The sequence below is a fragment of the Carettochelys insculpta genome, chromosome 3 (assembly GCF_033958435.1).
Source record: "Carettochelys insculpta isolate YL-2023 chromosome 3, ASM3395843v1, whole genome shotgun sequence".
Lineage (NCBI taxonomy): Eukaryota > Metazoa > Chordata > Testudines > Carettochelyidae > Carettochelys > Carettochelys insculpta.
This window is the reverse complement of record NC_134139.1, coordinates 196,278,692-196,306,408: the sequence shown is the minus strand read 5'-3', so window position 1 is coordinate 196,306,408 and position 27,717 is coordinate 196,278,692. Positions and strand designations below refer to the sequence as shown.

Sequence of the window (27,717 nt, the reverse complement as noted above, 5' to 3'; positions counted from 1 at the left end):
AGGATCTTAATAAATTGGGTGATTGGGCAACCAAATGGCAGATGAAATTCAATGTTGATAAATGCAGAGTCATGCACTTTGGGGAATATAATCCCAACTATACATATAAAATGATGGGGTCTGACTTTGCTGTTACCACTCAAGGAAGATATCTTGGAGTCATTGTGGATAGTTCTCTGAAGACATCCGCTCCCTGTGCAGCGGCAGTCAAAAAAGCTAACAAAATGTTGGGAATCATTAAGAAAGGAACAGATAATAAGACAGAAAATGTCATATTACCTTTATATAAAGCCATGGTACATCCACATCTGGAATACTGTGTACAGACGTGGTCGCCCCATCTCAAAAGAAGATATATTGGAATTGGAAAAGGTTCAGAAAAGGGCAACAAAAATGATTAAGGGTAAGGAACGTCTGCCATATGAGGAGAGATTAATAAGACTGGGACTTTTTAGCTTGGAAAAAAGATGACTGGGGGGATATGATAGCGGTATATAAAATCATGACTGGTGTGGAGAAAATAGATAAGGGATTGCTGTTTACTCCTTCTCACAACACAAGAATTAGGGGTCACCAAGTGAAATTAACAGGCAGCAGGTTTAAAACAAACAACAGGAAATATTTTTCACTGTGGACCTCCTTGTCGGAGAATGTTGTAAAGATCAAGACTATAGCAGAGTTTAAAAAAGAACTAGATACATTCATGGGGGATAGGTCCATCAGTAGCTATTAGACAGGATGGGCATGATATTCCTAGCCTCTGCTTGCAAGAGTCTGGAAATGGCGACAGGGAATTGATCATTTGATGGTTACCTGTTCTGTTCATTCCCTCTGGGGCACCTGGCATTGGCCACTGTTGGAAGACAGGATACTGGGCTTGATGGATCTATGGTCTGACCCAGTATGGCTGTTCTTATGTTCTTGTCACCTTGAAGTCTTGAGGTCTGGGACTGGCTCCCTCAGCATTTTTAAGGAAGACAGAAAGATAACAGGCTGCTCAGTTTCATGGTCTTGCAGATGGACTTAGATAATCAGTAATAATGACACCATCTCATACAACTGAGAAAAGTTTGCTCTTCAAATAACTCAGCTAGTAAAAATTATGGGTTCAAAGTTTCTTAATTGGTGTTAAGAGCAAAGTTCACTGAATTATAAACTATAAGCTTTTAAAAGCCCATGGTTCTTTCTCTGCTTCCACTCTTTCCACAATGGTTTCCACTCGGTTCTTCCCATGTCTCTGTCTCATTCTATATTTTGCCCATTGCACTACATTCTCGGTAAGTCTAACTCCTGTATTGCCACCTCCTGACTTTCAGCTTACACTACCACAGCGTATACAACATGCATTTTACTGTTTTTCAGGTTAGACGCCCTCCAACAGGAGACGGTAAGGAGCCAGCAATCTGTTTTTACTCTTGACATATTTTCTGTGGGTAGGGATGTGGGAGCTGGGGTCACATCTGCTCTATGGAATGCATAATGTTTGCTTTTTCATTTGATTTTCTTCTAGAACGTGATGCCGATGCTGGTGAACTGAGGGAGGACATTCCAAAAATAAATTTAGGTGGGTTGCATTTCTGATGCCCATGCAGTGCCTTTGAGATGCTTTTAAGCAAAATGCTGGTACAACCTGCTTTTTTTTTTTTAAAGTAACTTTTTGGAAAAACTGGGTCATTATTGCTCAGGCAGACGTCACAGACAGTCATTGTCTGTGGACATAAGTAGACATCAGACAGGCTGGCAGGGACTGAACATCCTCCTGCAGCTCCACCCCTATTGCTGAAACGTAGCCCTGCAACACTCCTGCTACTCAACACTTGGGCTTCTCTTTGGTGAAAAGCGTAGGTCACACTGACCTGTGTGGTAGTTCTGTGATATTGATGAACCTTCACTAGAGCTGAGAGCCTTTTGCCCCTGAAGACTTGGGCTGTTGGGTTAGATCCACTGCTGAGGGGAATCTACTTTGAAATGAATGATACTATTCCAATTGACAGCATGGCCCCTGAGTGGGGAGCCGATTAGGAATGGCTTTGGAAGCCAGGTAACACTTCCCTGCCTGCCATAACTACTGGTACCTGAGAGTGGGCAGTAATTTAGGGGCTTTATGGTGTGTTTGTCTGAATTGTATAGAAATTACATGGAAACACACACAACAAAATGAACCCACTTCATCTAATCTTCTGTTTTTTTTTAAATTTATTTAGAGTGAGTATGAAATGAAATGATATGATATGCTCATTGGAGCAACTGATCTAAGGACATAGTGGCGTCTCTATAACTTTATATCAGAACTGGGTCTCATTCTAAAAGAGATGCTCTAGTTCACTCAGAAGTTGGGAACTTGATGCAGGACTGCTGGGGTGAAATCATAGACCCATACAATCCTGGAAGGGACCTCAGGAGGTCATCAAGCCCAGCCCCCTGCCTACAGTAGGATCAACCCCAACTAAATCATCCCTGTCAGGATTTTGTCAAGCTGCGATTTAAAAACCTCCAGGGATGGAGATTCCACCACCTCTCTAGTCAACGCATTCCAGTGCTTCACCACCCTCCTGGTGAAAATGTTTTTCCTAATATACAACCTACATCTTCTGGTCTATATCTTCAGACCATTGCTCCTTGTTCTGCCATCTGTCACTCCTGAGAACACCTCTCTCCATCCTCTTCAGAGCCCCACCTCTCACTCACTTCTGCAGATTAAATAAACCTAAATCCCTCAGTCTCTCCTTGTAGGTCACGTGCTCCAGCCCCCTGATCATTTTTGTTGCCCTCTGCTGAACCCCACTGTGGCCTGAGTTATGCAGGATGTCAGACTTAATCAGAATAGTTCCCTTTAAACTTAAAATCTATGAGACTATGATCTCTCGGGTGTCAAAGACATTGGAGTACAGCTAACCATTATGCAGAGTAAACCTCCAATATCAAGGCATTTTCATAGGATGTCAAATCAAATAGTAGCATATGCTGGTAATATAGGATTTGATCCTTTACTTCAGTGAAGCTAGAAACTGGCCCTTAATAATTATCCATAAGGGCTTGCAACTTCTGTGATTCTATGCTCTTGGCATTTTTCAGGATTAAAAAAACACAGTATGTGAGATATAATTTAAATAATCTGTTCCTAAATTCCTTTTCAGATGCTGGCCTTAACCTCTTTCAGGGGGATATCTTACTGCCAGTAAGTGTTTTTGTGCCATGGCATCCAATACGTTCACTACTCGCCATGTGGCGAACAGGACACTGCACTATGGCAAATGCGTGCATGCCTAAATCATAAGAAATAATAATTCTCAAGATGATTAGCACAGCCAGTGGGGAACCCCTCTGGGCACTGATGCCGCTCATGCTGAAAGGGATCACTGCAGGCCATGGCAAGGATGAGGTCTTGGTATCATGCCCTCTAATGCATGGGGGCTGTCTGCACACTACTCACAGGGAACCATTGGAGATGCGCCAGTCCCCGCCATGCTGGGGGATAGTTGCTGCAGGCTATGTGGGGTTCAAAGCCTCTCTGTAGTTAGCCTTTCTCTGCTGCAACGAGTTGCATTGCCGTACTTGTGTCTGTGATTATTATATCCTCCCTTGAATTTGTGTGAATTCAAAGGCCAGATGGTATTTATTTTTCTAATATTATTTAATAAAGTTGTGTATACTATAATGTGGCGAATATGGAAACATGACAACCACAAGTGTGGAATGCTTTGAATTCCTATTGAACATGCTTCTTGTGAATGCTCGAACTTAATTGGTGCGCCACATATTTTCAGTATGGTTAGCCTTCTTTCCTATTCCAAGGGGCACATCACTGGCTGATAATCTTTCCCTTTGTTTTCAACAGAGGGAGCGCAATGCACTGAGAAATGAGACCTACAGATGGAAGTTCCCGATTCCTTATATTCTGGGTGATGACCTAGGTAAAGCAGATTATAATTTACTCTTCAAATGTTAGAGCCAAATTTTGGTCTCATTGGAGTTAACATGATAGCAGAGTTTGGCTTTAAGAGAAACAACACTATGGCTACGTCTACACGTGTATGCTACATTGAAATAGCTTATTTCGATGTAGCAACATCGAAATAAGCTATTTTGATGAATAACGTCTACACGTCCTCCAGGGCTGGTGCCATCGACGTTCAATGTTGACGTTGGGCAGCACCACATCGAAGTAGGCGCTGCGGGGAAGTGTCTACACACCAAAGCAGCACACATTGAAATAAGGGTGCCAGGAACAGCTGCAGACAGGGTCACAGGGCGGACTAGCACTTCCGAGGCAACAGCTAGCCGCTCCCTTAAAGGGCCCCTCCCAGACACACTCAGCCTGCACAGCACGTGGTCTGCAGAGCCATAGGCACACACACCTCGGCAAAGCAGTTATGCACCCCCAGCAGCAGCAGCCAGAGGTCCACTCAGCTGCCCCTGCAGGAGCAGTGCTCACCCTGCTCAATGCCATGCAGGAGGCAGCTGATCACCTTTTCTTCATGGAAGAGGAGCTGCCCCCAGGGGAGGAGGAAGCAACCCCAGACCCTGCTGTCCTCCGCCCCCTCCCCCCCCCGGTGCACACGCTGCCGGCTGTGGAGCTACCCCACGAGCACCGACTGGTGGGAGCGGCTGGTGCTCGGAGAGTGGGACAACGACCGCTGGCTCCAGAACTTTCGTATGAGCCGGCAGACATTTCTGGAGCTCTGCCAGTGGCTCACCCCTGCACTGAGGCACCAGGACACCGCCATGCGGCGTGCCCTCAGCGTGGAGAAACGGGTCGGCATCGCTGTCTGGAAGCTGGCCACTCCAGACAGCTACCGATCCGTGGGGCAGCAGTTTGGCGTCAGCAAGGCCACCGTTGGGGCTGTCCTCATGGAGGTAAGAGGACCCACGGGGAGGGGGAGGCAATCCTGGGGATGGAGGGGAGCCCTGGGGGTGGAGGGCCAGACACACCCTGCACACCCCTCATTGGTGCTCTCCCATGTCCTTCCCCTGCAGGTCGTCCGTGCCATCAACGCCCTGCTCCTCCACAGGCTCGTGCGGCTTGGGGACCTGAATGCCGCCATCGTGGGCTTTGCCACCCTGGGCTTCCCAAATTGCTTCGGGGCTCTGGATGGGACCCATATCCCCATCTGTGCCTGGAGCACAGTGGAGGACACTTCTTGAACAGGAAGGGCTACCATTCAGTGGTCCTCCAGGCCTTGGTGGACAGCTAGGGCCGCTTCCTGGACGTTTATGTGGGCTGGCCTGGCAGCACCCACGACGCCCGGGTATTCCAGAATTCGGGCCTGTGCCACCGGCTGGAGGCGGGGACCTACATCCCCCAGTGGGAGATCCCTGTGGGGGACACCACCATGCCCCTCTGTGTCATCGCGGACGCGGCGTACCCCCTCCGGCCCTGGCTCATGCACCCTTACACGGGCCATCTGTCAGCCAGCCAGGAGTGCTTCAACATGCTCCTGACCCACACGTGCCAGGTGGTTGAGTGCACATTTGGGCGCCTCAAAGGGCGCTGGAGGTGTCTCCTCACCCGCCTTGATGCAGGCCCCACCAATATCCCCCAGATTGTGGGCACGTGCAGCGCTGTCCACAACCTGGTGGAGAGCAAGGGGGAGGCCTTCTTTCAGGGCTGGGCTGTGGAGGCTGGCAGGGCTGACGTGCAGCCGCCCGCTGTCCCCATTTGCCAGGTGGACCCCGAGGGGATCCGGGTCTGGGAGGCCTTGCGGGCCCATTTTGACCAGGCTGTGGGGTGAACACTGGCAGGCCCCCCGCCATCCTCCACAACACTCCCTGCCCCTACGCCCACACCACAGAGCACCCAAGAGCACCCCCCCACTTTTCTTGCAAATAAAAATAGACCTGTTGTTCGTGAAACCACAAAACGTTGAATTCTTATTATTATATTATTACAACAAATATAAATATTATATATTATATGGATAACCAAAAAACAGTGGAACACAAGGAAGGGGAGAACTATTTACATGGGGGGGGGCAGGTATCATAACATAACAGGGGTCTAATACAAACTATATACAACACAAGTAAAAGGGAATATGTACAAAGGGGGGGGCACGTCCTGGGCCCTGCACCCCCTAATGTCCAGCGCTGGGGGTGGGCGGCCGCGAACCTCGCCTCGGCCTCAGCCCTGGCCAGGGCTGACTGGGGGCCGGGCGGACCAGCAGATATGGCCGGCGGGTGTCAGCAGGCCGCAGGTCCCCCTTGGCGGATGGCCCCTCGGTGGCGGACGGCAGTGGGACGGCGGGTGGAGCGGCGGGTGGAGCAGGCAGGGCGGGCAGAGCGGCATCCGGCGCGGCATGGGGGGCCAGGTAGTCCACAATGCGCTCAAAAGTGCGCATAAAGGCCCCCTATGCCTCCTGGTACCAGGCCAGCGCCCACTCCTGCACATGGAGGCGCCGCTCCTCCACCCGCAGGCGCTGCTCTGAGACCTCCAGCTGCCGCCAGAGGATCACCAGCAGCTGGGGGGTCCGTTGCCGTCTGGGGGTGGTGCTGGGTCCGCCGTTGTCCCCACCCTGGGGCTGGTTGGTGCTCTGCCGAGGGGCTGGCCTGCAGTGATGGCCCCGGTGGGCTCTCCGGGACCACTGACTTCGATGTCTCACCGCCTTACGTCGATGTCAACTTCGAAATAGTGCTCGCCACGTGTAGCTGTGGCTGGCCTGCAGTGATGGCCCCGGTGGGCTCTCCGGGACCACTGACTTCGATGTCTCGCCACCTTACGTTGATGTCAACTTCGAAATAGTGCTCGCCACGTGTAGAAGTTGGCGCAGCTACTTCGAAGTAGCCGGCACGTGTAGACGCGGCTTATGACACTTAAAATATACTAATAAGGAGACAGCCAATTACATTATGTATTGCACCATGTCTGCACTACTCTTCAACATGATGATCAACTGATGATGCAGTGTGGTGATGCAGAGAACAACAGCAGATGCATCAAGGTGTATCAGATGGACACCTTTTTCTACACTGGAAGACCCTGACTTTGCAGACGACCTTGCGTTGCTTTCCCACACCTATCAACACATGCAGGAAAAGACATATATTGCACCTATGCACCTTTGGACACCAGGTTTTGTTTAAGAGTTAGCCAAAAAACCCCAGAGATTATGACTCTCAACATAGATTCACCAGCACCAATCAAGATAGATGATGCAGACTTACCCAGCACAGACAGATTTACGTAGTTAGGCTGCATCATCTACCATGATGGAGGTACCAAGAACCACATCCAGAGCAGACTAAGCAAGGCCAGAAATGTCCTCAGAAGTACGAACAATGTATGGAGATCTGCACAGTACAGTATCCACACCAAGCTTAAGCTGTACCAGAACAGTATCATATCAACCCTACTATACGGCTCAGAGTGCTGGTGGATGACAGAGAGTGACTTTGCCAACCTCTCGTCCTTTCACACCACTAGACTTTGCAAGATAGTCTTCAGCCAAAATATGCAAAATATCTCCAGCCACAACCTGCTTCTGAGATGCCACAAGGAGGACATGACCACTATCATCATGAGGAAATGCTGGAGATGGATAGGTCATGTGATGAGAAGGGAGGCAGACACCATTGTAAAGATAACACTTCACGGGATGTGTGAAGGACAATGGACGTGTGGGAGGCCCAAGACAACAGGGCGGCATACTGTTGAGGCAAACGTGAAGAGAATGAACTACAACAGGCACACACTGGAGAAAATGGCCAAAGACAGACAGAAGTGGAAGACATTCATTGCTGTCCTACATGCCAGTGGGTGTAACAGTCTTTAACTAACAATTGCATTAAGATCAAATTCCACAGCATCATAAAGTTATAGAAAAAAATTAGAGTTTGCTTCTTTCTGCAACATATTGGCTGTGTCTACACGTGCACGCTACTTCGAAGTAGCGGCACTAACTTCGAAATAGCACCCGTCGCGGCTACACGCGTCGGGAGCTATTTCGAAGTTAACTTCGACATTAGGCGGCGAGACGTCGAAGTCGCTAACCTCATGAGGGAATCGGAATAGCGCCCTACTTCGACGTTCAACGTCGAAGTAGGGACTGTGTAGACAATCCGCGTCCCGCAACGTCAAAATTGTGGGGTCCTCCATGGCAGCCATCAGCTGGGGGGTTGAGAGATGCTGTCTCTCCAGCCCGTGCGGGGCTCTATGGTCACCGTGGGCAGCAGCCTTTAGCTCAGGGCTTCTGGCTGCTGCTGCTGCGGCGGGGGATTCATGCTGCATGCACAGGGTCTGCAACTCGTTGTTGGCTCTGTGGATCTTGTGCTGTATAGTGCAAGTGTGTCTGGGAGGGGCCCTTTAAGGGAGCGGCTGGCTGTTGAGTCCGCCCTGTGACCCTGTCTGCAGCTGTGCCTGGCACCCTTATTTCGAAGTGTGCTACTGTGGCGTGTAGACGTTCCCTCGCAGCGCCTATTTCGATGAGGTGCTGCGCAACGTCGATGTTGAACATCGACGTTGCCAGCCCTGGAGGACGTGTAGACGTTATTCATCGAAATAGCCTATTTCGATGTTGCCACATTGAAATAGGCTACTTCGATGTAGGCTTCACGTGTAGACGTAGCCATTCTAACTCATGTACAGCACATAGCTTACCTCCACGGACAAGTGATCTACAATCTATTAATGATACTTTCTGAAATATACTTTCCAGATCTGAATGCCAAGGGAGTCATACTTGCAGCATTTGAAATGTTCCGTCTCAAGTCCTGTGTGGACTTCAAGCCATATGGAGGAGAGGAAACCTATATTCGATTTGTGAAAGCTGATGGGCAAGTATTATGATGACACTTTAGATTCTTGTTTAATTTCCTTTGTGTAGATTTACTGTGCACTATTAACGAGCTGCCACCCTCTTCCCCAGAGGTGTTGTCATCTCAGTAGTGGATGAACTGGTCCTTATATACACTCCTTATCTATTTTGCAGGGGTGTTGGGAGGCAGAATTTGGGCTTTGGAAGAAAAGATACTATGCAAGCTCAAGTTATTGAATCACAGCTATTATTTCCTGTGGATAAATGTCCCCCCCACCCGGATCATTGAGTTCAAAGGAGGCAGTTAGAAGAAGATAAGAATTTTATTTAGTATATCACTTATATATTTCTTTTCTCTCAGAATTTCTTAGATGCCTTTTCAGAATCATAAAGATTCGTATATTTTCGCCATCGTTCACTCTGCTTGGGCTCATTTGTCCTCTAGACTCAGAGACTCTTTCTGGATCCCATCAGGGCCAATTCTGAGTCATCCAGAGATGTCACTAGTGATTGACTTAAGGACTTTTCTTCCCTTCCGCCAGGGGCAAGAAAAATCACAAACTTTCAGATCTATTATGCTGTAATACCTGGGGCTGCCAATATCCTGCAGAAACTAGGCAATGCGAGCTGCCTGGGCCATTCATAGGGGCATGTGCAGCATACGGGGACCCCCCCTACACACAAAGTGTGCACCATGCACAGACACACACGCTGGCCAATGTTGCCTCTAATTTTTGCCATCCGTGTTTGGAATAAATGTTGTTAGGTGCACTGACGTATGTGTCGATGTGCACCACCTGTAGAAACACATTCTGCTGGCCATGAACACTGCTAACCAGCCGGGAAGCATTTAAATCTCTCCTGGGCACTCAGCCTAGAGCGATCACTAACACAGACCCCAGAAGTTGGTTGCTTTGAGCAGCAAGTGGAGGCAAGAGTCCCTCTGGGCTGCTGGCTGGAAGCCACCAAAGGTAATGTTTCGCAGCCAGAGCCTGCACCAGGCTCTCCACCCCTCCCACACCTCAGCTGCTTGTACCAAGTCATAGCCCAAACCCTCTGTACCCCCTTCTGCACCAGTGCCCCAGGTCACAACTCCCTCCCAGACTTAGGGCTACCGTATCTCCTTGTCCCAAATACGGGACAGGGAGATATGGGGGGTGGGGAAGGGTAACATCTCCTGGCTGCACCAAGCCCTGGGGAGCTGGTGCTCCCCGCCTTGGCGCCCTGGGAAAGCAGCAGCCATGGGTGCTCCCAGCCTTGGAGTCCCGGGGACGCAGTAGCCATGGGCACTCCCATCCCCACCCCTAGTGGGCCTAAGTACGGGACAATTTGTCCCTTTTAAAAATAAGTCAGGATGCCTTTTTGACATCCCAAATAGGAGACTGTCCTGCCTAATATGGGATGAATGGTCACCCTACCCAGACCCCATACCTCTTTGTGCACCCCATTCCCCTGTCTCAGGTCACAACCCGCTCTTTCACCCAAACTTCCTCCCAGAACCAACACCCCTGCCTGCACCCACATCCCCAAGCCAGAACTCCCTCCTGTACACAATTTCCATTGCAGACCCTGCAGACCCTCCATCAATATAGAAAAGTGAGGCCCTTCAGCACTTGCTAAATTCTTGGACTGACTCCCATCAGAAATTATTGCCCACCTCAGATACTGTGAATGAGCTTGTGTAACATGGTGGTATGTCGCATCCTGGCCTAATGCCTGTGATACTGTCTGAGTTTGCCTTCAGAGCAGGGACTGTCTGCTCTGGGTCTTGGGAAACATTCTGGGACTTGGGCAACATTGAGCAGATTGTCAGCACCTTAACAAATAATAAATAACAACCTTAGTTACTTAACTATTTATGTGAATGATTTCTGACATCATTTTGAATAAAGTAAGGAGCCGGAGTCCCTCAACACAGACCTGCAAACTTTTCTCCAGAGACAGCAACAAAAATGATTAAAGCTCTAGCAAACAAGACTTGTGAGGAAAGACTGAAAAAAGTGGGCTTGTTTAGTCTGGAGAAGAGAGTTTTCAAGTACATAAGACGTTGTTCCAAGGAGGAGAATGAAAAGTTGCTCTTCTTAATCTTTAAGGATAGAACAAGAAGTAATGGGCTTAAATTGTAGCACGAATGGTTTTAGGTTGGACATTATGAAAACTTTCTGTTGTAGTAATTATGCATTGGAACAAATTATCTAGACAGATTGTGGAATTTCCATCGCTGGAGATTTTTAAGAGCAGGTTAGACAAACAACTGTCAGGAATGGTCTAATTCAGGAGTCAGCAACCAAAATAGCAAGAGGAGCCATTTTTTTCCAGTTGGGTAAAAACCTCAGTAATTCAACAGGGGCAATGCATATGAATGCAAGATGGTCCTTACTAAATAGCCTCAAGCCATACTTTCTGTAACCCCCTATTTTAAGTACAGCACACACACCATGATTTGTAATGTGATGCATGTTGACTGCAGGACATTCACAAACTTTTTACATACTCTATTTCCTCACACTTTACATGAATGCGTTTGTCCACTGTCTTCCTGACTTTCACTCCTGAACCCACTTTAATTATACCAATTTTACTTCATGTTTAATTGCAGTTTTCCCTCTTGAAATGCATGCTGCTCTTCACAGCAGGAATTCCACAAGCTTCCTTTTCCTGTTCAAAATCATGACTTTATTAGCAACATGATCAAAACACTGATTGAGTATAATATCCCACAATGCACTGCACATATTAAAAGGTAGTTATCCAACATTTCAAAATCACATTGTTTGCTAATTAGATATGAGTTGTTCATTGTTGGGCTTTTAGACATTCACTGTTTATTGAAAATAATCAGAAGGGCTTTTTAAAAAATTTTCAATTATAGAGTCAGGAGCATAAAGAAGTCCTTAAAGAGCTACATGTGGCTCTGGATCTGCAGATTGCACACCCCTGGTCTAATTAATACTTAGTCCTGCTCTGAGTGCAGGTGAATGGACTAGCTGACCTCTTGAGGGGTCTTACAGTTCTACATTTGTATGATTTTATGATTGTGCAACCTCTCTTTCTCTCAGGTGTTGGTCCATGGTTGGTGACCAGCAAACGGGGCAAAACCTTTCCATTGGACAGGGCTGTGACTATAAAGCAATTGTGGAGCATGAGCTCTTACATGCATTGGGATTTTATCATGAACAGTCAAGGACAGATCGGGATGATTATGTGAAGATCTGGTGGGATGAAATTGTTCCAGGTCAGTTTTAAATGTCAATACAGACTTTGGGAAGTACAGAGACTGAGAGTCTCTTATTTCCCTCACTCATACACTAGATTTTAAAGCCTTCTACATGGAATTTTTTTACAGCTAGATCAGAGTCAGTGGTGCCACATTGGACATCTCTAAAAGCAGACACTTGTATATCTTTAGATAATCTAACATCATTTTATTTCAGCTCTATTTTTCTCTGAGAATAACCCAGGCCAGAGAGGCAGCATGGCCTTGTGGATGGGGGACTGGCCTAGCTGTCAGGAGCCCCAGGCTCTGCTTCTGGCTTTACCAGGGACCTTAAGCAAGTCACTTCGTGCCTCCATTTTATTGCTTTCCTTCTCTCTATTCTTTTGTGTTCCCTCTTTTAATTAGAAGCTCCCTGGGGCCACATCTGTGGTTTACTAGGGAGTTAGACAGTACTTAGCAGAGTGAGGTTTTAGTGCTAGACATTTGTGTAATATACATGTCATACATATCTCAGAGAACTGGAAGGGACCTTGGGGGATCATGGAGCCCAGTCCCCTGCCCTCACCGCAGGACCTATCACCATCCCTGGTCGATTCTTTTTAATCTAACCTGCCCAGAATCTTGAAAGTTCTCCTCAAGGATTGAACTCACAACCCTGATTAAAGGTTAAAAAATATGACAGATGAGAGAGCATTAAAAGAACTGGGTTTGTTTAGTTTGGAAAACAGAAGGCCGAGAGGGGACACAAGAGCTTTCACATACTTAGAAGGCTGTTGCAAGCAGGAGGGTGCCTCTGAAAATAGGGCAAGAATTAATGGGCTTAAATTACAGCAAGGAAGGTTTAGGTTGGATATTAGGAAAAATTTCCTGACTGTCAGGTTGGTTAAGTGGTTATAGGTACCATCTGAGTGATAGGTAAGTGCAAATATATTTCTTGCATGGACATTCCCTCATTTGCCTTCACAAAGCGCTCAGAAGCAGCCTGTGGAAGCTGTTTAAATGTGCACAAGGAGAAGACACATGGGATTTAGAATAAGAGGGATGTATTTTCAAAAGTGCTTCATAAACGATATTGTAAGATTCTAATTCAAACCTTATTGTACTTGGTTTTTAATCCACTGTGTTGATTCCATTCTGCATTGATACATTGAGCCTCAGCACATCATCCTAGGAATATTTTTGCTTTGGGAAAGATTCTGACCATTTTAAGAAAGACTCAGTCCTCTGTTCTCTCACCAGGCTATTCTCACAACTTTGTAAAGTATGACGACACGTTCATCTCCGACCTGAACACCCCTTATGACTATGAATCAGTCATGCATTATGAGCCATTCTCATTTAACAAAAACAAGGATGTCCCGACGATCACTGCAGCGATACCAGCATTTAATGACATTATTGGGCAACGCTTGGATTTCAGCACCGTTGACATAGAAAGACTCAATCGCATGTACAACTGCAGTAAGTGCACTGACAGTTTCTAGACTTTAATGTGACTTCTTGGCTCCTTTTTCATTTTTATGTTTAAGTAAATAGATAAAAAAAACAAAAAAACAAACAAAAAAAACCCCCAAGCAAGTCCAAGAGGAAGGCACTACAGAAGACTTGTCCTCAGCTGACCTCACTGCAGGAATGCTGGTGATGAGTGATTAGAGGAGCAGATTATTTTCCTTCCCCTCCCTGCCCATTGCTTTCTAGCTCTCTGCTAGCCATTACTCTTTTGAAGCAATCCAGTAAGTGACTGAAACAGGGCGAGTGGTGCCTGGAGGGGGATGGAGTACAGGGAGGCCACATAAAGGTGCAAGTGGGTGCACCCCTTTTAGCAATTAACATTTTACCAGAGGCATGGGCAGTATTTTCTCTAATTTTTCTATCCATGGGTAGAATAAATTTTGTTATGTGCGCCAAGGCATGTGCTGATGTGCACCACCATGGAAACACATACTGCTGTCTGTGGGCACTCTGCTAATCCTCTGAGAGGCACCTAAATCTCTACCGGGCACTCAGCTTATAGAGAACACTGGTTGTGACATATCTAAGAAATCAGACAATAGTAAAGCTTTGCATCAGTCAGGGTAAGCTGATTTTGTTTGCTCACTTCAGGAGCCAACTGGTGCATTAATTCACTAAGGAATCATTTTGACCACTCAGGGTGGCAGGACTGAACTCTTTGTATATGTGCCTTAAGATGTGTTGCACAGAAGTTTGGCCATCAGGAAAAGTGTACAGAAAGGAGAAACAGTTTCAGCAGCAATATCCCACTCTTCCTTAACAGACATTTTATTTACAAGAGGCTTCTTTGGATGTCTCTGTGTGCACATTCTTTCAGCTTCAACTCACACCCTTCTGGACCAGTGTGCTTTTGAGTTTCCCAACATCTGTGGCATGGTTCAAGGCTCTGGAGATGATGCAGACTGGGTCCATAAGGGGAGCAGCCTCTCTGAACAAGACCACACACTCATGGGACGCTGCAAAGGTAAAAAAAAACAAACAAACATATCACAGTAAAAGTTAGGGGCCCCAAAGGTCACTTTGTTTATGACTTAGCAAGCTGTGTTTTAAAGGCAGGTTTGGACAGATGTTAACATTGCCACCAACACTTGGACAATCTTTGCAGCTGATCAAACTGAAAGGAGCACCAAAGTCAGGATTAGAATGACTAACAGGGCTACCTCTCTGTTACTTGTCTTTCAGGAGTCTATTCTAAAGACGACTTGTTTGTTGTGGCTCTAGCCAAGCTAACCCCCTTTCCCTAGCACCTTGGCACCATGCTTTCTCTTGACTGTGAGGTACAAAGGTTATGATATTGCCTGCGCCAAATCAGCAACCTTTTTGCAACACACACACACTACCTTCTCCATACCAGATTAGCAATATAAAAGAGCACAAAGAGCATGCATTATGGTTTAACTAGAGGCGTAGTAAAATGCATGCTGGACTGTGACCTACCCTAACCGGCTCAAAACAAAAAAGCAGTCAAGTAGATTAACAAAATAATTTATTAGGTGAGCTTTCATGGGAAAAACCCACTTCCTCAGACCATAACTATACCAGAACAGGCTCAATATTTAAGGCACAGAGGACCAAAAACAGTAATCAAGGTGGACAAATCAGGAAAAAATGATCAAGGTAAGCAAATCAGAGAGCAGAAGGGCAGAAGGGGTGGGGGGAGTCAAGAATTAGATTAAGCCAAGTATGCAAACAAGCCCCTATAGTGACTCAGAAAATTCCCATCCCAGTTCAAACCATGTGTTCAATGTGTCGAATTTGAATATAAAAGAGAGTTCGGCAGTCTTTCTTTCAAGAGAGTTGTGAAAATTCTTCTTCAGTAACATGCAAACTCTTATGTCATTAACAGAATGGCCCACTCCATTAAAATGCCAGCTAACAGGTGTGTGCATCAGGAGTGTTTTTATGTCTGTTTTGTGCCCATTAACTCTTTGTTTAAGGGAATTTGAAGTCTGTCCAATGTACAAAGCATTTGGGCATTGTTGGCATGTGATGGCATATATGATGCTAGTTGAGGAACATGAGAATGTGTCTGTGATTCTGTGACTAACCTGGTTAGGTCCAGTGATGGTATCTCCAGAATAGATATGTGGACAAAGCTGGCAACAGGCTTTGTTGCAAAGAAAAGTTCCAGGACTGGTGTTCCTGTGGTATAGACTGTGGCTGTCGGTGAAAATCCTCATAAGGTTGGGAGGTTGTCTGTAGGAGAGAACAGGCCTGTCACCTAGGGCCTTCTGGAGTGTGGCATCCTGATTAAGGATAGGTTGTAGGTCTTTAATAATTTGTTGAAGTGGTTTGAGCTGGGGGCTGTAGGTGATGACCAGTGGTGTTCTGTTCTTGGCTTTGTTCTTGGCCTATCTTGGAGTAGCTGGTCTCTGGGTATTTGTCCGGCCCTGTCGATTTGTTTTTTCATTTCTCCTGGTGGGTAATTCAGGTTTATGAATATTTGGTAAAGATCTTGTAGTTTTTGGTCTCTGTCAGTAGGATCAGAGCAAATGCGATTGTACCTAAGGGCTTGACTGTAAACAATGGATCTAGTTATGTGTGCAGGATGGAAGCTAGAAGCGTGCAGGTAGGTATAGCGATCAGTGGGTTTCTGGTACAGTGTGGTACCGATCAGCCCATCCTTGATTTGTACTGTAGTGTCCAGGAAATGTGTCTCTCGCATGGAGTAATCAAGGCATAAGTTGATGGTAGGGTGCAAATTGTTAAAGTCTCTGTGGAATTCTTCTAGAGTCTCTATACCATGGACCCATGTCATCAGCGTATCTTAAGTAGAGGAGAGGTAATAGAGGACAAGAGCTGACGAATCATTGTTCGAGGTCAGCCATAAATATATTAGCATATTGTGGGGCCATAAATATATTAGCATATTGTGGGGCCATAACTGGCTCAGTTTGATTAACAATTATTTTAGCACCACAAGAGCAGCATGTAAATCTCTGATAACAGTAACAGCTGAAAGATAAATCAAGTGTGAGGCTGGTTGGGGCCGCAACAGTCTTGGGCCAAATTTTCTGTTTTGTCAAATTTATGGATTCATAAAAAAAATGAAAGGTCAGCTCCGAGTATAGATCATTCACAGAACCCGATAGCATCAGTCCATGAAGCATTTGCTTACAAGGTACAGAAAAATTCCTAAAGGCTTGTTTGACAGCTAAGGGCCTGATCGTCCACTACTTGGTTGGACAAAACTCCCATAGACTTCAGGAAAATACGACTTCAGTACAAACTTTGCCTATATAAGAACTGCAAGGGTAATGACCCTAAGGGTGAGCCACTATCACACAAGTTAAAGGAGCAACTCCATTTGCTGACAGCTGTGGTAGATTATTTCCTCATGTTGACCAGCTACTAAGGTGAAGAAGACACAGACTCACATTTGCTCAGGATTGGTTATGTGGGAAGTTTTAAGTCTTGGCTTGACAAAGTCCTGGCTGTGATGATTTAGTTAGGGTTGGTCCTCCTGCTTTGGGCAGGGGGCTGGACTTGATGACCTGCTAAGGTCTTTTCCAACGCTAGGATTATATGAACTACAAATGGAAATAATATTTGGAAACAAATTGACAACTATGAAGAGAACGTCCTGAGGGCTCACCAAACCTTACTTTGAATCCTTTCCCCTCTGGTGACAATGAGAATGGAGCCCCCTTTGCCCTGCAGGATAGTGAGGGAACATGAACCCCAAGGGATAAGCAGTTGAATCAACAGGTTGTAGACAATGTCACTGTGGAGAAAAGTAGAGTAAATGAGGTCTTCCATGAAAGCGCGTAATGTCCTGAACTTGATGGTCATTATCAGGAGATCTATGTATAGGTTAGGGTTATGAGTGTATGCATGGAGATATGTGCAAAACGTTGTAATTGTAACTAGGTTGCAACTGCAGCTTCACGTCCCATCAGTGGAGGGAAGTAATAAAGACAGGGAGGGCCCTGGGAGACTAGCTGTGTATGTGAAACTAAGTCCAGGTATCTGACATTGTACTGGAAAGATGATGGTGGACCAGCAGGGATGACAACCACCAGGGGCCCTGTGCCAAGGTGTGGGGGAGCTAGCTCTGTGCTCCTGGAAGGGCCAGGGCCTAGTGCAAAAAGGATGGGGCTGGGGCAGCCAGCCCTCAGCACTGTCCGGGCCGTGGGACTCCTGCACCACCCAGCCCTCAGAGCCAGGTGGAGCATGTGCAGTAACACTCCAGAGTGATTCCAAGGGGGCCCAGGCTCTGACCACTGTAGCACTGTCATGGTCCAGGAGCCCCAGGCCCCTTTGAATTTCCAGGCCTTGGGGCAATTGTTCCCTTTGCATCTGCTCCCGCTCCTGTCAGTTGGTCTGTGGTGGATTAAGGCAGCAGGGAGTTTCGCTACTCTGTGTAAGCATGATTTCCCATAGCCTGAAAGAAAGCAGAAGGACTTGCAAGCCCCACACTTAAATGGGAAAGGTTTTGAAGTGCAGCTTATCCAGAAGCTGAAGGTCCAGAGTGCTGTCTCTAAAACACTGGATCCCCTCTAGGGCAAAGGCATGCTGGGAAACTTCTCAGCAGCAATAGGTAGCTTGTGTTAGAGAAGGGGTTAGCTAATATCAAAGTGTGAAATCTGTGGTTTGCTTTTCCTTACAATTTCATCTTTAAACATACCATTTTTCTATTAAATATTTTTGTTTATTTGCACCCTAAGCCATTACCTGTTGACTGGAGCCAGGTTGCGCTCCTTCTGGAGTGAGGATCCCAAAGGGAAAATTTCAAGTGTACAGTAGCTAAGGGGGTGGATATGGGGAGACTCAAGAGTAGAAGAGCTAGGAGGGTCACCCTGCAAGGAGTAATTAGGTGGGTGGAAGTCAGGGTTCCCTCTAATAGTCTTCACCCTTGGGCAGAATAAATTTTGTTATGTGCACAAAGGCATGTGTGGATATGCACCATCAGTAAAAACACATGCTGCTGGCTGTGGGTGGCGGTGGGTGCCCTGCTAATCAGCTGGGTAGCTGCTGAATCTCTTCTGGATGGAAGCCCAAGCGCTCAGCTTACAGGAAACACTGGGGTAACCCCTTGATGCTTGAAGGCTGGTGGCTGGGTTCGGGGTTCTGAGCTATAGCAGGATAGCATTAAGGCACACAAAGTTACAAGGCAGGCAGTGACATTACCCCTTTCCAGTCTGGGAAAGATAAGGGTGTTGTAAAGGTTAGGAAAAACACCACGTATGAAACTGCAAGTCATACGCAGCAGGCAGAAAGCTTAACAAGAGGCAATGACTGGTGCTCACTTTCTCTCTAGATGCTGGCTCTTTTATGTACTTTGACACTGGCTCTGGCAAGGCCGAAGACATGGCTGTTCTAGAATCCCGCATTCTCTACCCTAAGAGGACTCAGCAGTGTCTCCAGTTCTTCTACAAGATCTCTGGAAGCCCCTCGGACAAGCTTGTCATCTGGGTTAGGAAGGACAATGGTGCCAGAACTGTGAACACACTGGTTAAAGTCAAAACCTTTCAAGGTATTTTTGAAAATATTAGGCAATTACAAAAAAATCCAGGTGGGTGAAGGGGTACTCAGCAGTGAGACAAGCTGTCTCAAACACGTTTTCCCAAACTTATCAGGTCAGCATCTTGCTATCCGAGTGGGCTTTTTGGTCTATGAGCATAACACACCTTCCCCATGGATGGCTGGGTGGATAGTGAAAACTGGATGGTCCCAAACAGTAGAGGTCACAATTTTAATGCTTTGGATAATAGTGGAGCAAGCCTGTAACAGATTTTCAATGGCAAAATGAGGCGTAACTAATGATTATGCATCGTCATTGTTCATGCAAATAAAAGCTGAGCTTTCATGCCTGACAACTTGCACATTTTTGCTCCTAGAGCATTTTCCATGCAGAAGATTCATCAGCTCCTTATTCCACATCATGGAAATGTGGTTCTAATGATTCACTGAATTTAACTGAGACCATCCGATACAAGTGCTTTGATGTCAAACTTTAAACTTATGTCTGAACAGCTATCACTTTGAGCATCCTGGCATCAGCCTGGCATAACTGGGAAGGATGAGGGGGTAGCCAAAGATGGCCTCAATACGAACCACAGAAATTCAGAGACATAGTAGGCCAGGTTCTCATAGGGTCATCCTGGATAGTGCCTTACTTCATGAGCAATACCACTGATTTCAGTGTACCTGACATATAGAAATCAATTGGATTTCTCAAGGAGTCATGGACTATTCAACATGAGTAAGGGATTTTGGGTTTCCTACAACATGAAGAGCAACACTGAGTCCTTGCGTCACTCCATTGACTTCCATAGAGTCACCTTGAGAAAGAATCTGACCCTGCTTGATTTTATTCTGCAATTACTTTAGACCAAGATAAAAAAAATCAAATTAAAAACACTCATGAGAGTTGCCACTTTTGTGGGTTTGCTCAACAGAACAGATTCAGCTACCATAACATGGTGCTGTTGTGGTGGCAAAATCCCAGGAGATCTGAAGACCCATGAATATCCTGCCAGTGGATATAGGGTAATACTGGGACAGATGGTGCCAGCCTCCTTGAGCCTCTTGTTTTCTCACTGACCACTTACATCTAATGTCTTTTAAACTATAAACTCATAGGGTTAGACACTAAATATTGTATAGCACCAAGCACAATGGGCACCTGGCCTACATGGCCTCTGGTGACTCTAAATTACAAATGCATAACAGTGATAATAACAACCTGAGATCTCCTACACTTCAAGGTTATGAGGAAACCTACATCTTAGTAAGGCTGCTGCTACACCACCATGGTCCCGTAGGAGGGGCCATGGTAATGAGGCAATTTGAAGCAAGCTAATGAGGCACTGACATGCATATTCAGTACCTCATTAGCATAACGACAGCTTCACAAACAAACTTTGATTTTCAGATTGACAGTGAAGATGGGGGCAGCTTCAAAATAAGCTCCCCGCTTTGACATTCCCTTACTCCTGCAGAACTAGATTGGAGTAAGGGAATGTCGATGTGGGGTGCTTATTTTGAAGCTGCCCCCATCTTCATTGTCAATCTGAAAATTGATGTTTGTTTGTGCACCTGCTGTTATTCTAATGAGGCACTGAATATGCATGTTAGCACCTCATTAGCTTGCTTTGAATTGCCTTATTACTGTGGCCCCTCTGACAAGACCATGGTAGTGTAGCAGCAGCCTTTGTGGTTTAAGTAAGAGGTTGGATGACAGTATATATGCTACCAAAGACTTGTCTACACTACAAAATGAAGTGGAGTAAAGTCCGTGTATAGACACAGTTGAAATTAATGGTCTTGCTCCTTCTGTGGGATGTGTTGCCTCCTCACTTAGTGCTTCCAGTAATGGAAGTCAGGTACCAGGTGAGCCAGGGGCAGGATACAAGGTAGCTGACAATTTGGTTGGTCAGTGCTAGGGTGGCGGTAGGGGCCCCATCTGTAATGTATGTAACCAGTGCCCACACAGACACTGTGCCACTCTAATTACATTAACTTAAGCCCTGTGCCTCTTGGGAAGATGCTAGGTTGCTAACTGTCTACTCACACAAACTCAAAAGCCCTTGCCCTGCCCCTTCCCTGAGGCTCTGTCCACACTCACTCCCTATCCCTCCTCCCTCCATCACTCATTCTTTCTCATTCTCACTCGTGTTCACTGGAATGGGGAAGGGGGTTTGTGTGTGGGCTCTGGGAGAGAGTTTGGGTGTGGAAGGGGTTGAGGGCTGGTGTAGAGGGTGAGGGGTGCAGAGGCTGGGAGGGAGTTGCAGGTGTGGAGATATCAGGTGGGCTTGGGGTGCAGGAAAGGGTAGGTAGTGCAGGCCCTGAAAGGGGACTCAAGGTGGGCAGAGGTACAGGAGGGGCTGCAGCCTCTGGGAGGGAGTTGGGTGGATGGCGACTTAGGACTGGGGTGGGGAGTTGAGGTGCAGAACAGGATGTGGGGTTTCAGCAGGATGTTGGGTGTGGGGGGTTCAGGGCTGGTTCAGGTGGTTGTGAAGCAGGTGAGTTCAGGGAGTGGGAGCAGATGCAGGTCTGGGCTCTGGAAGGGGTTTAGTGATAAGTTGGGTGAAGGAGGGGGCTGGGGTGTGGGCCCTGGGTGGGTGGTACTTACCTCAGGTGGCTCTGAGTCTTGACTGGTGGTGCAGCAGGGCTAAGACTTGCTCCCTGCCTGCCCCAGCCTCAAGCTGGTCCCAAAAGTGGCTGGCATGTCCCTGAGGTTCCTAGGCTGGGGGTGGAGGAAGGGCAGATGGCTCCTCACACTGTCCCTGCCAATGGGAACTGCAGAGTCATTGCTTGGAGCACAGGCAGTGCACAAAGACCCACCCCGACCTAGAGGACATGGGGGTACGGGACTGCTTCTGGGTGCAGCATGGGGCCAGGACAGGCAGGGAACTTGCCTTAGCCCAGTTGCACTGCTGGACTCTTAGAGGTCAATCTCTTGGTTGGTCATTCGGCTTTTCTGGAAAATTAAACCCAGTTCTGGGAGACTCCCAGCAAAACTGAGAGGATGGACATCTGTGGAGGTAGAGGTACTAGGTTGGTTAACTGAGCCCCGTACTTCGACGGAGGCAGCATTCTAGTGTAGACACTGACACAATCAGGTCAACATAAACCACCTGGTGTTGCCCTTACTCTGTAATGTAGCCCAGCCCTAAGGTGTCTTGGTATTAATTCGTGGTTCTCTTTTCTTCCTGTAGGAGACAGTGACCACAACTGGAAAATTGCTCATGTGACCCTCCAGGTGCAGGGGAAGTTCCGATACGTCTTCCAAGGACTAAGGGGCAATCACAGCAGCTCCTCTGGTGGAATTTTTATTGATGATGTCACCCTCATGGAGACACCATGCCCCAGTGCAGTATGGCTCATTCGGAACTTCACTCACCTTCTCCAGAGCTCTGCTGCAGGCTCTGTGATAAACAGTCCCCGTTTTTATAGCCCTGAGGGCTATGGTTACGGTATAACATTGTATCCTCGTGGCATGCGTGGTTCCTCCTATTCAAACTACTCCCGCATTGCTTTTCACTTGTGCAGTGGAGAGAATGACAAAATGCTGCAATGGCCTGCTGAGAACAGGCAAGTGATTATAACAGTGCTGGACCAGCACCCTGACATCAGGAGCAGGATGTCCTCCAGTAGGAGCTTCACAACAAGCAAGAATCAGCTTATCTCAGGTGAGCAGCTTCTGCATGAGTAGCATGAGTGAGAGAAAGGCAGTGCGATCCAGTGGCTAGGGTATGGGGCTTGCAATGGAGAGGCGTCGTTTCAATTCCCAGCTCTGTCTTTGCTTTGTCCCTTCACTTTTCTGTGCCTCAGAGTCCCTATTTGTAAAATGGGAATAATGCTATAAGCTCAGCAGGCAAAAATGCTCAATCATGGCTAGGTCTGTAGTAATAGCTATTATTAGGGGGCAAATGAGCCCAGAGATATGAGTTTGACTCTAACAGTAAAGTTCCTCAAACCCAGGTCAAGACCCTAAATTCTTCCTGTCTTCTGAGAATGGGGTCAGAAGACTTCCAAGCCAATGACATGATCCAATGAGTTGTGTGTCACAATGTGGCATTGCAACACCACGTGAGCATTGCCTTCCCATGAAATGCCTGACCAGCTAAATTTGCAGATATTGGCAAGCTTGACTACAGACAACCTGGTTGCATTTAGATGGTCATTGATGTGGCTGTATTTAGCAAATATAGGAGTTTGAAATCTGTGCAAGGTCTAAATTATCATCATCCCAGAGATTATCCATTAATACCCACACTTGTAGCTCTGTCTCTGTTGCCTCTTGCCTTACACTTAGATTATAAACTCTTAGGGGATGAGGCAGTCTTTCTGTTTATATGTTTGTGCAGTTCCTAGCACAGTGCTGCATGGATAGAACTCTTAGGTGATACTGTACTACAAATTAATAAGAATAAAGGGTTTGATAGCAGATGAAATGCCTACACCTGAGTCCCCATCTCTCAGTACCTTTCTCAAAATAATCTTTTTTTATATTTATGTTTTTAATAACAAAAGGTTTTTAACAGGACAATAGTAATGGATAAAATCCAGAATCCCTAAACTCTCATACTTTATTCAGAATCTGAATCTGATTTTTGTGGCATGTCTCCATTAGTTCTTTTAATGCAGAAAAAGTCCTTGGAATGCTTTAACGTATATAGATGACTAACATTTGATTCTAGGCTTGTTGCTGTTTACGAACAAGTCATGCATAGTCCATATTATTTTGTAGGTAAAAATACTTCAATATGGGAGAAGCCATCAGTTGTTGGAAACTTTGACCCTTCATGCAACTGTAAAAGAAGCATAGATTGGGGGTGGACTAATTTCATCTCTCACAAACAGCTGAAACGGAGGAATTTTCTGAAAAATGACGACCTCATTATTTTTGCAGAATTTCAAGGTACAGAGTCTTTTCTTTTCCCTCATGAAACTGAACAGGTTCTTCTATCGATGTCAGTTCAGATGGGCCTTTCAATAGTGATTGTCAGTCTCTGAGCCCCTTCTATTTTGCTGGGCCAGATTTTAAAGGTATTTAGGCACATGAAGAATGCAAGTAGGCATGAGTCTAAGGATTTTCATTTTGTCTTGTTGGGTTAGCTAGCTTCTTGACCAATCTCCAGTGTATTACCACAGGCTTGTCTACACTTGAATAGTGTAGCCACGCAGCTGCAGTGCTGCACTCCTGTGGTGTTATAAGTGCAGAAGCTATGATGGGAGCAGCCCTTTCCAAGAAGCAGTCACTTAGTGGTTTGAGAAATTATCACTCTGTACCTTGTTCCATTGGGACATTTGACCTGTTTGTACCCTGCTAACTGAAATCACTGCCAATTACTGTTTTATTAGAATTAATTACCTTCTGCAGCTTGCTCAGCCTGGGGTGCTCAATAATAACCTTGTCCTTATCTGGAAGCTACTAGAACAACCCTGTTAATGTATATTGTTTCTTATTATCTGGGATTTGTATCTTTACAGATCTCATGTTTATTGCTACACTGTGTTTCAGTGGAGCTCTTTATATTCCAATTTACCTATTTCTGCTTTAAGAGCTTCCTTTACATCGTCCCTCCAACCTTGTCAATGTTCTCCGGCAGCCGGCTGGTTCCACTTGGATTAATGTGCAGCCTGTCTCTTTTGCATAACCTGAAAATTCCTGTCTAATAAAATGAACCCCCTCCCAATTCTGCCAGCTTGGCACCCATGTTTTAAAATCTTGAACTTCCCCCTTTCTAGCTAGCCCTGTGTGAGGACATTTCAGAGAAAGCTGCCCTTGAAGCCTTGCATTTAAGCGATTTGTCACATAATCTCCATTTTCCTGAGAATGATTCCTACATATGTTAGTGGTGGGTTCAGACAGCCAAGTGTAGATCTGTGTTTCAAGCATCCCAGGCTCTAAGGTTTTTAGTTTTGGTTAATTCTGTTCCTCCAATAACAGTGACAGATCCCCATGTGGAACAAAGAGAGATAATGTGCCATTGTTTGTAAAGCACTGTGGGATCTTTTGGGATGAAAAACACAATGTATAATAATATCGGTCACTATTAATCTCTCTCTTTTCCTTTTTAAAAGATATAACATATCTCAAAAAAACTGAAGTCCCTGTTAAAGCTGTCCAAACCATTGCCAAAGGCCTTGCTCCTGAAAGACAGAGGAGATCAGCCCTGAACACTGGCCCCCTTGAAGACCAGCCATCCTACATAAAAGACCCATGTGACCCAAATCCTTGCCAAAATGATGGAGTTTGTGTGGATGTGAAGGGGAAAGCAAGATGCAGGTATCACATGCCTCTTTAATGCCAGCCACAGATGTGTCATGCACGAGCTGACGCATCTAATAAGCAGTCAGCCCATGAGCTGATAAGACTCTCAATTCACCATGAGAGGCATTAATATCCAATCTGTGACAGGAACACAGCACTCCATTGCTCAGAGTTTGAGAATTCTCTCCCTCCGTGGGTGTTCTTAGCAGGGCCTAAACTATACTTAAGGAAGTGGGGATGATGTGGGAGCCTTGGCCAGAACCTCTCTCCTAGGAACTGCCTCATGCACTCCAATCAATCATTGCAGTGGGAAGGGGAGATACTCCTTGAGCACCCTCTTCTTCTCAGGTCTGGGATGGGATGGTTCCTCATTGGACCCTGCCCAGGGTTGTATCTAGATGGAACATCCAACATCCTCTCTCACACCAAACGGTCCTCAGTCAACAGCAGACAAGCTTCTTAGTTCTTGCAGGTGTTCTAAATGTAGATGGAAGATCTTGATATGGACCTTTGGGGAAAGAAAACACCCACAATGCCTTTACATTGTCACCTTTTATTCCCTAGTGCCCTTCAGCTACATCTTTTTCTATGCAGGTGAGAGATGCCAGGCGTCTCGGCTCCATGTGAATATCCTTGGCAAGATGCTTGGTGGAAGTACCAGAAGACAGTAATAATTATTGTAATTGTTTCCATGCTAAACAGAAGATAAATGCTTCAGCGTGATGTTGTTCCTACAGGTTAAGAGAGTTTGGTCTTTAATGAAAATGATGTAGGAATAAAATCTGTAGAAACTTCCAAGATTTGGCTATAGAAAACTTTTAATTAATTTCTCAGTGATGATTCCTACAGTCTGCAGGGCATTGCACTTAAATAGCACTCACCTAGAACTGCTGTTTAATAAAGATTAAATATGAGAACAACCTGGAGAATCTCTTCTGTGTGGTCTTTTATCGGATTGTTGTTTATTCCAAGACAATCAGGAATGAGGAGATCCTATGCATTTGATCTAATCTATGAAAAATAGCTAACATTCAAGCTCTGGGAGAACTTTTTAAATGATTGAGAGAAATTCCCTTATGGAACAAGCCCATAGAATTTAATAGGGACAGTACCCATTAGAATTCTTTGGAAATATGATAGACATCTATAGAAATTACTCTAAAACTGTATTGGTCTATATCCTGAGCTGGTATAAATTGACGTAGCTTCATTGATTTCTATGGAGCTATGCTACCTGGGATCCACAGGGAGGCTGGTAAACAGCACTGAATAGAACATAAGCTCATTTCTATAAATCTTTGAACCATCCCATGGATTTTATATCAGAAATACAATTTTATATTAAATCTTCTTTATCATTTTCTATTAAATTTTATAGGACCCTTCTATATAGAATTATAAAATATTTCAGTGCTGGTTTGCTCTGTGGACCTAACCAAATGCTCATTGAGGGCAATAGAAGAACTCTCAATGACTTCAACAGGTGCTGGATGAGGCCTCAAAGAGCAAAACATAGTCTTAAAACATCAGTGGCAGTGCAATAGGGATGGATGTGGCCTTTTAGCTCCTAGTACTAAATTCAGATGCACATGGAAGTACACAACAAAATGGTTGTTTTATGGAAGAGGGACTCTTGGGAGAGGGGTGGGAATGTTTTATAAAGGAAGTGTTGGGTCTGTGTCCTGGGATGTGCTGAGTGAATGCTGAGCATCCTTAACTTCTATTGATAGGAAGTCCTTAGTAACTACCAGGATCCTCTATTATCTGTGGTTCCCATTATTTTCCACATCTCTGCATCATTTCTCAAGTTTCATCCCAAAGCAATTTCATGAAGGATGAACACAGAAAACAGACAATGGAGGCTCAGACAATAGCAATCAGAATTATACCACATAATATTAATTGGACACCTGAAAGTGTAATTGCAGCTAAGGGAAAATGGAGCACTGTGACAGTGTGTACCTGACCCTCTGAGGCCCCTTGCTTGGAGCCCTGATGATGCTACCAATTCTCACCCTACAAAAGGAGCCATAAAAGTGGGTCCTCCAGGCCTGCCTAGAGAGGCGACATAGAAACAGTTAGAGCAAAACAGGCTCAGGTAAAAGAAGCTGCAGGAACTGAGCATGTCAGTTTGGGTCTGTAGAGGAGGAAGGTAGTTCTACTCTGGCGAAAGGAAGTTTGAGGGTCTGTATTTGCTAAATCTGGGAGCAACAGGACCTGAGACCTTTAGTCTTAGACTAATGGATGGACATGAAGAGACCCAGGGAATGTAGCAACAATCAAGTAAAGGAATCAGTACATGGCTGGTATATATAGCGTCCCTGGGTTGGGACACAGACTAGTGAGAGGGCCTGGATCTTCCCAGCCGCTAATGTTAAAGTACCCTAATCCATGGAAGTGGGACAGGCCTAGTTTAAAAGCCCCAAAAGGGTCTAGTTTAAAGCGGCTCAGTGACAGGGCTGGGACCCTCATGAGTCTAGGCCAACAGTTCCAGAAGCACTCTTCAATAAGAC

General features: G+C 45.9%; 1 protein-coding gene across 1 annotated transcript; it reads left to right on the top strand.

Moving 5' to 3' along the window:
- The first annotated feature begins 1,208 nt into the window (after positions 1–1,208).
- MEP1A (meprin A subunit alpha) lies at positions 1,209–25,875 on the top strand. The gene is made up of 15 exons (XM_074989000.1): positions 1,209–1,277; positions 1,363–1,387; positions 1,511–1,564; positions 3,138–3,178; positions 3,839–3,914; positions 8,652–8,769; positions 11,810–11,985; positions 13,207–13,428; positions 14,297–14,443; positions 18,740–18,955; positions 22,143–22,616; positions 23,678–23,848; positions 25,015–25,219; positions 25,655–25,666; positions 25,779–25,875. Exons 1-15 carry the CDS (start codon positions 1,209–1,211, stop codon positions 25,873–25,875), a joined length of 2,103 nt encoding a protein of 700 aa, XP_074845101.1.
- Positions 25,876–27,717: the final 1,842 nt, after the last annotated feature.